The following is a 14,375-nucleotide window of genomic DNA, read 5'->3' on the forward strand; positions in this document are numbered from 1 at the left end:
GAAGAAATTTTCTGGATCAACATCCTTCAAACTGAAATTGAAATTGAAATAAGTTTATTGAGGTAAAATACACACAAAGGCATGAGGTAATTCAAGCTATTCTCACCCCGTTCAGTACATCGTGTTAATACATACATATACACACATCACAAACAATAAACATATTACCGAACATTCTGAGAGATAAACATATACATTTCCTATCCTTCAAATTGTTCAGTATTTTAAAAGTAAGAGCGGACAATCAACACAACATGAAAAATGAAAAGTGTTTTATTATTATAATTTTATTACAATAGTAGTTCATGAATCATTACAAAATCACGACATGTGCAATATATCAGTATAAACATAGGATTCAATTGCACCTCAGGGACACTTCCTTCCCCTCCTCCCATAACACAAGTTATCGACTTGCTAATACAATACTGAGCGCGCCTCCAGTGTGCTGTCGTCAGTGCCAGGGAGCGGCCGTGTCCACTGTCACCATTCCCGTGATTGATTCCTGATTCGAAAGTAATGTAAATTTGAGTTTTTGCATATAGTCTATGAGTCTTATGTGCCTGTCTATACAAGGGTAGATTAAGGAATTCCACATTCTGGGTCCCTTACCCAGAATGTGTAAGGGACCTTACATATTTATTTATTTATTTATTTATTTATTTATATACAAGAAGGTTTATTGGGTTTGTGAGAATACATAGCATAGTATTTACAATCGTGTAAAGCCACGACTTTTGCATGTCCAAAGAAGTTCATTTTTTCTTTTGCTTGTTAAAACTGACAATAATTCTAAGGTACCGATAGTGATCAACTCGTTTGAGAGTTTCACAATTAATTTGTATGTCTTCGTTTTCCCCTGAGATGAGGGCAGGCTTCTTTGTTTGAGAGTAAAATCGAATTCAGTACATTCCCTTCAGAGGAGTTGAATGGACTATTTAACCGTTCCCAAGGTGGCGGCTGGTATCATGACATCATCTGCGTATTCCACTTGTTGTACTCCTTCAGGAAATTCAATCTTAGTTATGGCGTTCATAAAGATGTTGAAAAGTTTGTAACTTAGCACACATCCATGAGGCTTTCCGTGTTCCATACTCATTTTACTCGAAACTGTTGCGTCGAAGCAGATCTTGGTTTCCCTTCCTGTAATAGTCTTCAGTCTCCCCTTGACACCCATGCATGCAAGCTCATCTAGGATGACAATAACAAAATAACTGTCTATATAGTTGGTTGTGTTCCACTTCTTTGATTAAATCGCTAATCGCATCCCCTAGAAGAGTTCTTGCCCGCCTCAGACGAGTGCCAGGAAGTTTGTCCCAGCCTATAGCCGCAGTAGGTCTTTAGCTGGATGACATCACAGTTCTGTGCACTTACGTTGCTCAGCCTAGCCGCAGTATAGTTAAACGGCTATACACAGTTCGGTACAGCCACATTTGCGTGTTAAAATATTATATTATTCAGGTCACAACAATAGATTGTTGCAGATAGGATCATTGTACTAAATGTTTAATACACTTTATTGCACGCTATCATTGTGTCCTGAAGCGCCACTGACGTGACCATTCTTGTGTCAGGTGAAGACCTGGTGAACTCCCAACGATTATCTGACCTTATGTCTGGTGACGCTCTCGAGAGCCCCTGACGGGTTGTCCTTGCCTCTGGTGTCAGAAGCACCACCGAACGCCCTGTCAGCCTTGCCAGCGTGACTCGACCACCGCCTCAGGACACCCACATCCAATACAGGAACAGCAGCAGACGGAGCAGTAACAGACGAAGATGATAAAGGAGGAGAGCACTTCAGCTTGTCCGCCTGCATCACAAGTGTGGCTGAGGTCCTGTGAGAAGGAGACACTCCAACCCGTCCAGGGTAAAGTTACAGGTAAACTACCGGGCTGAAAGTTCCAGGTCTACACTTACTATACCCAAGACCATATCCTCTTTATTTCACATGTATATACTACCCCGGGTCAGTCTCACTCGCCCAGGCCCATCACTCCTCCATCCTCAAATGTCTTCACTCCTCCAAGCTCAGATCTTCCCTGATACACTACCAGGTACATTTCCACTCTTACAGGTTTATATGAACTTTCCCAGGTATATAGTTATTGTAATTTTTAATATTTTAAAATACTACTAAACATTACTTTTAAATTAAAGCTAGACTTAGCTAGCTCAACGAGGCACACATATAAAAAATTGATCGTTTACTTAAGCACATTTTTAGTAAAATCTTTAATTTATTTGCTAAAATTCATTATTCTAAAGGTAAAGCAATTTCAGGTCAGTGTGAGTAAACACAAGGAATATCGGCTCAGTCGCAACAACTCTTTAATAATTCACTCGACCAGACTGTGGTATTGATCAGCCACAGTATTGAATCGGAAGCTGTCATCGACCGGTGCCACTCCATAAGATTGATTTAACCTACCCGAAGCTTAATATCGATATCAGGTCGTTCTGATTTAAGGTGACTGCATAAGACCCCTGTTACGGCCAATTAATTAAGGTAATTGTAGGTGATGTTATCACATCCCACATTTAGCTTTAGGGTTTACTGCAGCATATTTGCGGTGTAAAGCTGCTTTCAACTGCATGTTGCCTATGTTGCAGGGAAATTGCCTGAATGGCTTAATGGCCGACTGACGCGTAACGGGCCAGGCAAGGTGCAGTATGGAAATACTCGCTACAACCACCTGTTTGATGGCTCTGCATACATACACCAGTTTAACATCAACAATGGCAAAGTCACCTACCAGTCAAGGTTTGTTCTTCTGACATGTTAATTTATGCTGTTCAAGTAATTATATTTTCTTAAACGTTTACCAAAATCAAATCAAATAGTTTTAATTAGCACCAACGCAACTGTTTGCAGGTATCTTCAAAGTGACGTTTATAAACGTAATTCAAAGGCAAACCGGATTGTCGTGTCAGAATTTGGCACCGCAGCCTACCCGGATCCTTGTAAGACTCTTCTGCAGAGGTAATATTAATAATAATAATGATATACTATAATGACAATATTTAGACAAGAGTGCATACATAAAGACGATACACGAACAGTGGGGGATTCACGAATTATAGAAAGCTATGTCGTCCCTATGTAAAAGGGCAGATATATGGGCGATAGATGTACTCACTGACTTGGAAGCCTCGTAAGATTGCATAATAAAAATAACAAAACCCAGGGTGCCTAATAAAAGCCTTACAGTTCTATTAAATTTAAAATGTTTGAATATCGGTCACATGCACACAGGTTTGCGAGTTTCTTCACTCCACTGAGTGCGGCGGAGGTGACTGATAATTGTGTAGTGAACGTGTGTCATTTCGGAGACCAGCTGTACGCACTCACGGAGACCAACGCCATGAGATGCATCCACCCGGAGACCCTGGCCACCATCGGGGGAAAGGTGCGAATGGAACTTCGTTTTAATTTGCAGTAAGATGCAATATGGCTACATTTACTATGTAAAGGTTTGGGAGAAAATGACCATTTTGTATATGACTGCGAATATGGACTAAATTTGCAATGATGATTAAGTGCTTATAAAGCGTTCTCATTTTAACCAGACCCGGTTGGACCAGTACATAGCTGTCAACACGGCCACCGCCCACCCTCACGTCGACCCTGATGGCACTGTCTACAACATGGGCAACTCCTACCACGGGAAAACGGGACCAACTTACAACATTATTAAATTCCCGCTGCCTAAGGTGGCTGAAGGTAAGCTTACACACACATACACACACCAGGCCCCAGATGGGGCCTCTTGTCTACTCTTGTCTTGGCGAGACCAAAGAGCCAAAGCTCAACCCCCGCAAGCACAAATAGGTGGATAGCGCACATGGCTCGTAATTCTGTGGCGCGGGTTCGATTCCCGCACCAGGCAGAAACAAATGGGCAAAGTTTCACCCTGAATGCCCCTATTACCTAGCAGTAAATAGGTACCTGGGAGTTAGTCAGCTGTCACGAGCTGCTTCCTGGTGTGTGTGTGTGTGGTGTGGAAAAAAAGTAGTTAGTAAACAGTTGATTGACAGTTGAGAGGCGGGCCGAAAGTGCAAAGCTCAACCTCCGCAAACACAACTAGGTGAATACACACACACACACACACCAGTGAAAGAACAGGTAATGAAACTTAGAACAGGCGAGGACAGGTATGCAGTATACTGTATATACTCACCCTATATTCTGTCCTCACGATTGGGTAGAAATAGCCTAAGCTATTCTATCCTTCTGATATGTATTTTATTCTTAATAAATTTACTTGAACTGTAAAAAAATGCAACGGTTTTGCCTAAGCAGAAGCGTCAGAACCTTTTGGCAACTCACCTAACATATTGGAGCCGATATGCCGCCTGTCATTTTACTGAACACACTACATTTTTTACGTTATCGATCGTAAAAATTATGATGGTTTATGGAACTTGAAATCACCGCAATATTCAAGCTTCATGGCCCAAAACTATCGACTTCGGTAGATTGGGTGGGTAGCCTATAGATTCTGGTGCTTCTAGTCAGGCAAAACTGCTACATTTTTTACGGAGTGGTAATCAAGAGAACAGCCGCTATTCAGCAATAGTGCTGTATTAACGTCAGGTCGCAGAATATACAGCACTATCCTAGCTTACTAAAGCAATGAACAATAATATTAAACAGGACTTAACAAGAGACTCATTGAGGCAACCTCTTATTAGTAACACCACCTCGCACAAACAAATAAAGACGACCAAGTCCCCAGTAAAGAAGAGCTTAGTGAGCTCTTGTCTTACATACGTAATAAATCAATAATCGATCATCGAGCCAGAGTCGTGTAGGGTTGCAAATTGTGATGTCGACTTTTAAAGAAGGGAGATATATTATCTGCGTCCAAGTGTTGTCCAATTAGCTTAACGTCTAGTGTAGGAAAATTGCTTGAATCGTTAACTGCAAAAGCCATTCGTTTACATTTTGAAGAACGCATATTAATAAAGGCTTCACAACATGGTTTTACTAAGGGCCTCTCGTGCTTACCTAATTTACTCAATTCTTTTCCATTTCATTTCAAGCAGTTGGTGGGGAAAGGGACTGCGACATACTTACCAGCAACCACCATGATGTTGCTAAGATTAATCTCCTGCAGCCAACTCCATTGGCTCTAGGGGTTCCAGACACCAGCTGGGACACAAACACTAGTCACCCAGTCAAGGTACTGACCACCCAACATACCAAATACTCAAACAAATGACACACACACATACCAACGCATGGTGGACAGGCCACTGAACTTTCAAATCTCTCTACACCCGTATCCTCTTCCAGAATTTCACCTCCCCATCCCTCTACCTCCCCCATCCTTTCCAAACCCTCTGGACATCAAAGCAAAGCAACAGCATCTTCAATTGAATAGTTTTTCTTAGTGCAAAACAGTCAGAATTTATTGTGTGACCTATAAATGTCATGTAAGCGGTTGTTTATCGTGCACCACATACTCATCTTGTGAGCAGTATAGGGCCTGACATGTGACTAATACATCATACAGAATGTTTTCGGACGTGTAAGTATATGCAGTGTGTGTCAATGTATGATCAGCATAGCTAGTAATGTGCTCGTTAAGTTTACTAGGCAAATAATATAACTGGGTACTCAGTAAAATATTAAATACAGTATAACTGCATGGAGACATCTGCCAGTCGAGTGCCTAGTTGAAAGTCTCTTGTTACACTCCTATGCCATTGGATCAATACAAATGACTTCGTATTTGGTAACCTCTGATTCAACAAAGAAGCCAACCACCAACATCCATCTGGCGAGCTCATTCGCAATGGCATATTGATTTACAAAAAAATATATAATTGTGGACCGCACAGAGTTGGCTCTGAAGTGAGGGAATCCGACACGAGTGGTAGCCTCTGAAGCGTCGAGACTCTCGTCTTCCTCTGGAAACCCCACACGGGTTACCTCACTCTTACCTGTCCTTTCCTTCCTGTGTTACCTGGTGTACCTGGTGGATGGTTGCTGGTGGACGGTTGCTTTTCGTAACCTACGAGTCGATTTCAGATTCAGATTCAGATTCAGATTCAGATGTTTATTCAGGTAAGGTATATACATACAAGTGATGTTACATTAATGGATTGATATATAGATAGAGCTAGTACATACAATGCCTAAAGCCACTATTACGCAATGCGTTTCGGGCAAGAAAAACATTAATATCTAGAACTTAATACTAATTGAGCATAAAGAATAAAAGATGTTGAGAACAAATACAAATAAAGATAAAAAAAAAGGGGGAACATGACTGAAAAAGCAGCACAAATACAATAGGTTGACAAACAGTGTTGATTACAAAAAAGAAAAAAAAAAAAAAAAAAAAGAAAATAACAGACATGGGTTGATTAACTTGTTAATTGTTAATTTGTTGTTATACACTGTCCTCGGAATCGAAGACCTGACCTAATTTTACCCAACCCATCCAAACCTAACCTGATTTAACTTTTTTTTTATTATTATTATTTTCTACCACAGACGTGGCCACACATTTACAATGCTAACTAGCATATATACATTTTCTTCTGTCCTCCATGGACAGGGTGAAAGATTTGTCAAACATACAGTTCAGAGATTTATTGAACAAGCACAGAAGGTGATCGTAGTGCTTTTAAAATGTTAGGCTAAGCTACATACGTAAATACATAGATACACAGATTAATGAATGCATTAATGTGAATTTATAATGGTGAAATGTAATTCTGATCAGCTTTATACTTTATACACATACATACACACACACATACATACACACACATACATACATACATATATACACATACATACACATATATTTGTCTCTTTTACTCTGACAGGGTGAGATAGCTGACAAGAGAAACTAGTGTGCAATTAAGAACTTAACCACTGAAGGTGATTAAGATGCTTTTACAAGCTCAGGTTATATAGTTATATTACATGGTTAATCTAGGGTACAAGTCCAATATATCATCAAGTGTTCCAGTACTCATATAGTAGTTACAGAGTTCAGCATACCTCAGCCCAGGAGGGCGAAAGTCAGATTTAACGTTAAATGAAAATGTAAAATTTGGAAACAAGTTATGTGCGAAACGCAAGTGGGCGATTTGATCGTTCGCTCTTGGTAGTGGCTCTTGTTGTAGTGGAATGTCTCAATGAGTAGGCTTAGTTTGAAAATAAGAGTCATTAATAACTACAGCAAGGATATTATACATCTCATACACTTTATATAAAAAAAACATCTCATACACTTTATAAAAAAAAAAACTTGTTTATTGTGGGAATATCCTAATGGCTAGGCTATCCTTGCTTGTGCTTACTCTAGAAGGGTGTCTAGGTTTAATGTCGCGTGTGTTCTGAAGTGAGTACTTATTCAACACTTGAATAATGAGGGATAGATTTGGTGATCAGTGGTTAAGATACATATTGACTTGAGAATGGTCCAGGACGGACCGAAACGTCGTCGTCCCTTCACCTTCTAGTGTGTGGTCTGGTCAACATTCTTCAGCCACGTTATTATGACTTCGCCTGCGTTAAGGTACATACATTTAGGAAATATTTGTGTTTTGTTTCTTATTGTCGGAGACAGGAAGCCTCACTCCGCAGTAAGAAACGTGTCCAATGTCTCATCCTTTCCGGAAACCTGTTGTGAGCCGACTAGGTTGACCATTGCTGGATTTATTTCGCTATTACTACTTATTTAAGTCTTACGTAGTGCTTAGACTGCGATAAATTAACTAGTGCTTTACTTGGGTATACATTAGCAGTGTTTGTATGTGCTTAGTACAGCAAGGCAGTAGGTATCTGCCAGTCGGCGTCCAGACTTGGGCGCTGATAATACATTTTGGTTCAGTGACAACGTTCTATGCACTATAGTACAATATTGACATCCGCAGGGAAGAAAATTTCCTCAGTGGAGCAGGCGGAGATCGTCGCTACAATCCCCTGCCAGTGGAAAATGCGCCCCTCCTACTACCACTCCTTCGGGATCACCGACAACTACTTCATCTTTGTCGAACAGCCTTTCGTCTTCAACTTGAAGAAACTCATCTTTAACTATTACACAGGGAAGCCGTATATTGGAGCACTAGAGTGGCATCCGGAGGAGCAGGTATTACAACAATTGTATGTTGATTGTTGCCGCCGGAGGCTGATAGTTTATTGTGCACCTCCATACACATCCTGTAAGTGGTAGCGCATAAAAGGATTAGATGGCACAAAAGGTTTTAATCAAAACGTATAGCTTAATTTACAATAAGCTATTCCGCTCACAGGATAAATATGAGGTGCACAATAAATTACCGCTCACAGGATAAATATTAGGTGCACAATAAATTACCACTCACAGGATAAATATTAGGTACACAGTAAACTCTCTCCTGAAGACATTGTTTAATGTAAGTGTTGGTGTTTCAGAGCAAGTTTATAATTGTGAAGCGGGATACAGGGGAGCGGCTCCCGACCCAATACGTCGCTGACAGCTTTCTCACCTTCCACCACACTAACACCTACGAGAAGGACAACCACCTGGTCGTGGATCTGGTTGCCATGGACAATGCAGAGGTATACTTGTGGCACTTAAATTTGACGTTAATAATTACCATGACTATATTTCATGAATGAGCTTCATTTGGACAAATTTGCTAAATTATTTTTGAGAATGTAAGTACAATAAATAGGTGGGGGTAACTGGCTGTTCCCAGGTCTCTCTCCCCTTTTCCCACGTCTCTCCATAGTCTCTTTCTTCCCCCCCTCCCCTCTCTTCCCTAATCTCACCCCTTCTCTCCACCTCTCTCACTTCACTTCCACTATCCTCTCCTCCATTTCTCCCTTCTCCCACCCTCTCTACCTTTCTCCCTAACACCCGCCCTATCCCCCCCTCCAACTCCTTTCCCTCCATATCATCTCCTCTCTACGTTTCCCCCCTCTCTCTCCCTTTCTCTTTTTCACTTCTCATTCTCTCTCTCTCCTTCCCGCTATCTCTACCTCTTACTTCAGTTCTCCCTCCTTCCCATATATTCTCTTTCTCTTCGTCCCTCCTGCCCATTATTTTCCCCTCCCTCCAGCCTATTCTCTCTTCCACTTATCATCCCATTCTGCTTCTCTTACCCTTCCTTCCTCCCTTCTCCTCCCGGTGGGCGAAACATGTTTGAGTAACGCTGCATCATTGCCGAATCAACGTTATTCGATTTTGAACCTTTGTTATCAACGTTGATTCATTTGTCGATAATTAATATCTGGAAAATTTGATACAAGCAGTGATTACAGAATCTAACTCTCATTTCAGACGTGATAGGAGTCGCTGGGATTAGGAGTCGATCTAACTACGCCATGACACACTATATATAATCACAGATTGCCATGCAAATTACATTAGGCTAGCTGTAAGCGGCTGGCCTACAACCTTGGACAGACAACCAAACAAATAGACATGCTCTCTTATGGATATAGATAACATAGGCAGTATTAAAGCATCCTTTATATATGTATATATTAATTATTTTATTCTGGATTTCTGAGTTACGATTTTAATAATATTAAAATTACGACGTTTTAGATATCTGAAATTTCTGTGGTCTAAAATGTACCAGTTAACATAGCTATTTGAATGTGATGGGTGTGAGTGTAAAATATATTGCCAGACAGTGTATCAGCTGCTGCTGGAGAACCTGGAGAAGCCAGAGTTCGAGTGCTCAGCGGCCACCATGCCCACTCACCGCCGCTACGTCCTGCCACTCAACCTGGAAGACGCGGAAGAAAATACCAACCTGGGTAAATATTTCCTTGAAGGTTTTACGAGTAGGCCTAAACTCTTCTAAGATTTGATTTTGCTGTGGGAGTAAGGAGTGTTCTCATCAATTAATATCATTAAAACTAACCCATACAAAAAAAAATAGTTCATTTAGTGACACTCTGTGCTACATAGCCCTCCTGGCTCGGTGCCTTCTTTTGATATGATTATTTACCAGAATTTTCCTGAGGGCCACCATCTCTCTAGTGGCCTCGACGGGAACAGGAAGCTGGCGGCTTGTCAAAGATCCCCAGCATTGTTCCTGAGCATGTTTTCTATCTATATGTTGTACTGCAGTACAGTCTTAGCATTTACGGCTTCGGCGGGTAGACAGTTCCTTGGGTAATAACCCTAAGGATGAAAAAACATCTGGCCAACATTGTAGCTTTCTTGAGCTTGAAGCTGTTGCCCCATTATACTACTTATTTACTTACTGTACATATTAATTTATTTACAGTGACACTGAAAGGGTCGAAATGTTCGGCCTTGAGGCGTACAGATGGAAGAATCCAAGTACAAGGACATATTATATCCAAGCAGTTCTTTGACCTTCCTCGCATCAACTACAGACACAACGGTAAAGAATACACCTACGCTTATGGCGTTGATGTCAACCCCAGAGGCATCGACTTCCCCAAGGTCAGTAATGCTGCGTTCCTTAATGTTGTGTACCATGCTGGGGTGTACCATGCTGGGGTGTACCATGCTGGGGTGTATCTTGCTGGGGTGTACCACGCTGGGGTGTACCATGCTGGGGTGTACCATGCTGGGGTGTATCTTGCTGGGGTGTACCACGCTGGGGTGTACCATGCTGGGGTGTACCATGCTGGGGTGTACCTTACTGGCGTGATTCTCATTAAGTACTCCAGCCTTTGTCATTACCACATTTGAGTGTTTTCGTACATACACAATTATATTATTTCCTGTGTGAGTTTTAAAGGTTGTGACAGATCCAAACATTTAGATGTTTTTATTTGTAAACAACAACGCCGACGCGTCATCGACGTTATAGAAATGTCAGCATCACATCATCGACGTCAATATATCATTATATTGAGTTACTGTTATACTGGGACTGGTCGGTAAAACTACGCGCTTGCTTTATGCAAGTTGGCGTTCGATCCCTGATGGTCCAAGCGTTATGCGCAATTTCTTCACTCCATTCTCAAATCCCAGCTCTCTATCCTCATATCCCAGCTCCCTATCCTCATATCCCAGCTCACTATCCTCATATCGCTTTCATGTAAGTCGTATATACTGGATTTGCACCTTTTGCTAATTACCTCCCATTACAAGAGTTATTAAAGAATCTTAGTTATTTATACTTATTGATAATAATATTATTGCATCAAATATATAATAAATTGTTCAATACCAATAGGAAGCAACTTAGCATAAATATCTATCCAGAATTGGTGGATACAGATTAAATTACTGTAGTATTATGGACACCATACTCATCCTACGGAGCGCTAGAGAGGTTACATATGATAATAATAATAATAATAATAATAATAATATTTTATTTAGGAAAAGTACATACATAGATGCAGAGTTACAAACATACTGTTGGATTTATAGATAGAGCTAGTACATTCAATACATAAAGGCAATACCTAAAAATGATTTTGTTCTAATAGCAGCTTTGTGTTGAGTAATTAGAGGACGTAAATGATTTTGTGTAGTAGAACTCCAAGCACAAATACCATAATTGAGGTAAGGATAGATGAGAGTGTAATAGAGCGTCACCAGGGCAGGGCGAGGTATATAATATCTAATCTTAGAAAGAATGCTAACAGTTTCAGAAACTTTTTTGATATATTTAGAATGTGTCCCTGGAAATTCAGCTTGTGGTCAATGAGAACACCAAGGAATTTGCCATCTACTCTATTACTAATTTGGATATTGTTTATTCTGAGATTAATTTGATTTGAGGATTTATTACCAAACAAAATATAGAAAGCTTTGTCAATGTTAAGGGTGAGTTTATTAGCAGTTAGCCAAAGATGGACTTTATTTAATTCAGTATTCACTGTGACATTTAGAGCAAGAGGGTCAGGACTGGAGAAAATGAAGGTTGTGTCATCGGCAAATAGAATTGGTTTGAGGTGTTAAGAGGCATGTGGAAGGTCATGTGAGAATTGTATCTCTAGACATAATGTATATGAGAAAGAGGATAGGGTCAAGTATGCTGCCCTGAGGAACACCAATGCTGATGGGTAGAGCAGCATGATATAACCTCTCTACCCTCATCACGGTCCTTGTGGATTTGTTCATTTGATATATCATGCTATTGTGATTTCTGTGTATACATAATACTGTATTATTAATGTGTGGAGTGCTGCCTGGGGCCCAGCTGGTGAAGATGAACGTGGAGACTGGAGACACGTACCTCTGGCGGGAGGAGGGCAAGCTGGTGAGCGAGCCTGTGTTCGTTGCTGCCCCCGACGCCTCAGCCGAGGAGCATGGCGTCGTCCTCTCCACTCTCATAGATAAGGTTCATACGTTAATACTGTGGTTAGTGTACGATCTTACGCTCTCATACATAGGGTTCATACGTTAATACTGTGGTTAGTGTACGAGCTTACTCTCTCATCAATAAGGTTTATACATTTTAATACAATGTACTAACTTGCACTCTTACAGATAAGCTTGGCAATTAATACTACGTTTTCAAGAAATTAGCTGAATTAAAAAATACCTCCTCAAGTAGTGTTGTACAATTCTTGTACCATAACTGTACCACATTACAAGCTAACCAACTTTACTATAGTGTCAGTATAAGTTCATTTAATTAAGCCATACCTAAGACCAGTAAATATTTTGATCCTCAGATCGTTTCCAGTAATGATATGGAAACATATCTTCTTTGATATATCTTGTATATATCAATGATCCATATATTTTATGCGGCTAAGTTTTCCTCATTACAAAAAGTAACTCTCACCGTCTTCCCCAGAACGAGCCGAAGTTCGTGGCTCTACTGGTGGTGAACCCCAAGACCTGGAGAGAGCTCGCGCGAGTGGAGTTCGAAGCTGAGGGCGCCGTCACTTCCACATTCCACGGCCAGTTTGCTGGTGCCAACGAAAGTGTTTATCGTTATTAATGAAGGCTCATAGAAGCCATCCTGGGGCTTCACCAACAGCAGCAGAAGGATCTCGGTGACCACACCCAGCGCTCGGGTCCAAGTCTTTGTGGTGGTGGCCGAAGTCAGACAACTACATCATCTGCAACAAGACTAAAGCGTCGGCTGTAACCAAGCAACAATATTACCTGAAGCCAAGCAACAACATCGCCTGTAATCAGATTTATTGCCTCACATATCCACCAGCAACGGTTAAACAAATACCGGTCATTGAACAAATCCGGTAACACATTGACTAAATGTGTAATCGGTCATTGATTATAATATATTGTCACATATTTCCCCCGCATAGTAGAGGAAACTGCCACTTCCTACTCACCTTCATGTACATCACTCAACATTTCACATATATATGACAGCTGACCCAGACGTTCAACCCAGACCTATGTCTGAAATGCACTACCAGTCACCCTACCCAGCCCAAGAGCACCAGGCAGGTACAACCTGCCGACTCTTGTTATCTGGGCAACTAGCAGTTTCGCTGTCGGCCTCCAGTTCCAAGCCTCATTGACAAAGGATGTGACGTCACCAGTAGGGGGTATAAGTACTCCTGTCCTCACCCCCACAGTCATCACCGCTCCTGTGCCAGGTAAGTTCACTACAGGCTCACCATAGCCCGTGCTACTTGGAACTTGTTCCGAGTAACTTAATCTATAACAACAACAACACAACCTCCTGTAACGGGCTCACCATAGCCCGTGCTACATTGACACTTCGTTCTGAGTAGCTAAATCTGAAACAACAACAACAACCCCCACAGTACGGGAGACATCTCCCGTCACGCAGGGTGCTGTCGCACCTCCACAGATCTCCAGTATCATATATTGATACTGGTAATGGCTCAAAAGGGCCACCACTTACGGGCTATTCATGCCCGTGCCATCTTTTGGGTGGCATGGGCATGAATATGGCTGTTGTTGGTTCCGCGGAACCAACAACAGCTACACCAAGGCGGAAAACATGGCCCTCCTGACGTCGACCTCAGGGGTAACACCCATCGACGTCGTCATGGAAGTAACTGGACCCCAGATATTGTTCAGCAGGGCAGTGGCACTAGACTCTGTTCACCACAACAACGCTCGCGGCTGTAGAGGCAAATTGTCAAACACTCATACCTCCCCATCAATTCCATGCAGTGAGGACGATGCATTCCATGCATCTTCATTCATAGAGAGAGCGATATCATAGCAGAGCAACCCATTACTGAGATCGTAAAGAGCATCAACGCTCTGAATCGGTCACTCACCGCCATCTGGGCCCACCTCATCCAGCAGGACAAGAACGGCAAGCCCACCCTCAAGTCCACCCTCAAGGTCACCCTCAAGACTCCGGCAGAGGCATATGTTTTCTCGTGTGCTAGCCAGGTGTATGTTAGCAGTGCTTCAGGTATTTTACATGTGTTTGTTCATATTTAATATCTGAGTAAATATTGTTAATTC

General features: G+C 41.5%; 1 protein-coding gene across 1 annotated transcript; it reads left to right on the plus strand.

The window, feature by feature from the left end:
• The first annotated feature begins 442 nt into the window (after positions 1-442).
• LOC123746051 (beta,beta-carotene 15,15'-dioxygenase) lies at positions 443-14,375 on the plus strand. Its single transcript, XM_045727226.2, has 12 exons — positions 443-516; positions 1,575-1,879; positions 2,611-2,761; positions 2,873-2,980; positions 3,254-3,407; positions 3,568-3,721; positions 7,897-8,111; positions 8,417-8,563; positions 9,643-9,772; positions 10,249-10,430; positions 12,148-12,288; positions 12,751-14,375. The coding sequence occupies exons 2-12, from the start codon at positions 1,777-1,779 to the stop codon at positions 12,895-12,897; spliced, it is 1,632 nt and encodes a 543-aa protein (XP_045583182.1). The 5' UTR covers positions 443-516; positions 1,575-1,776; the 3' UTR covers positions 12,898-14,375.

This window comes from Procambarus clarkii, chromosome 78 (assembly GCF_040958095.1).
Source record: "Procambarus clarkii isolate CNS0578487 chromosome 78, FALCON_Pclarkii_2.0, whole genome shotgun sequence".
Classification (NCBI taxonomy): Eukaryota; Metazoa; Arthropoda; class Malacostraca; order Decapoda; family Cambaridae; genus Procambarus; species Procambarus clarkii.

Excerpts from the sequence above, each read along its gene's own strand:
- LOC123746051 (XM_045727226.2), top strand. The coding sequence starts at position 1,777 with ATGATAAAGGAGGAGAGCACTTCAGCTTGTCCGCCTGCATCACAAGTG. Across the intron at positions 2,762-2,872 it reads AAAGTCACCTACCAGTCAAG|GTATCTTCAAAGTGACGTTT; the intron begins GTTTGTTCTTCT and ends AACTGTTTGCAG. Across the intron at positions 3,408-3,567 it reads TGGCCACCATCGGGGGAAAG|ACCCGGTTGGACCAGTACAT; the intron begins GTGCGAATGGAA and ends CATTTTAACCAG.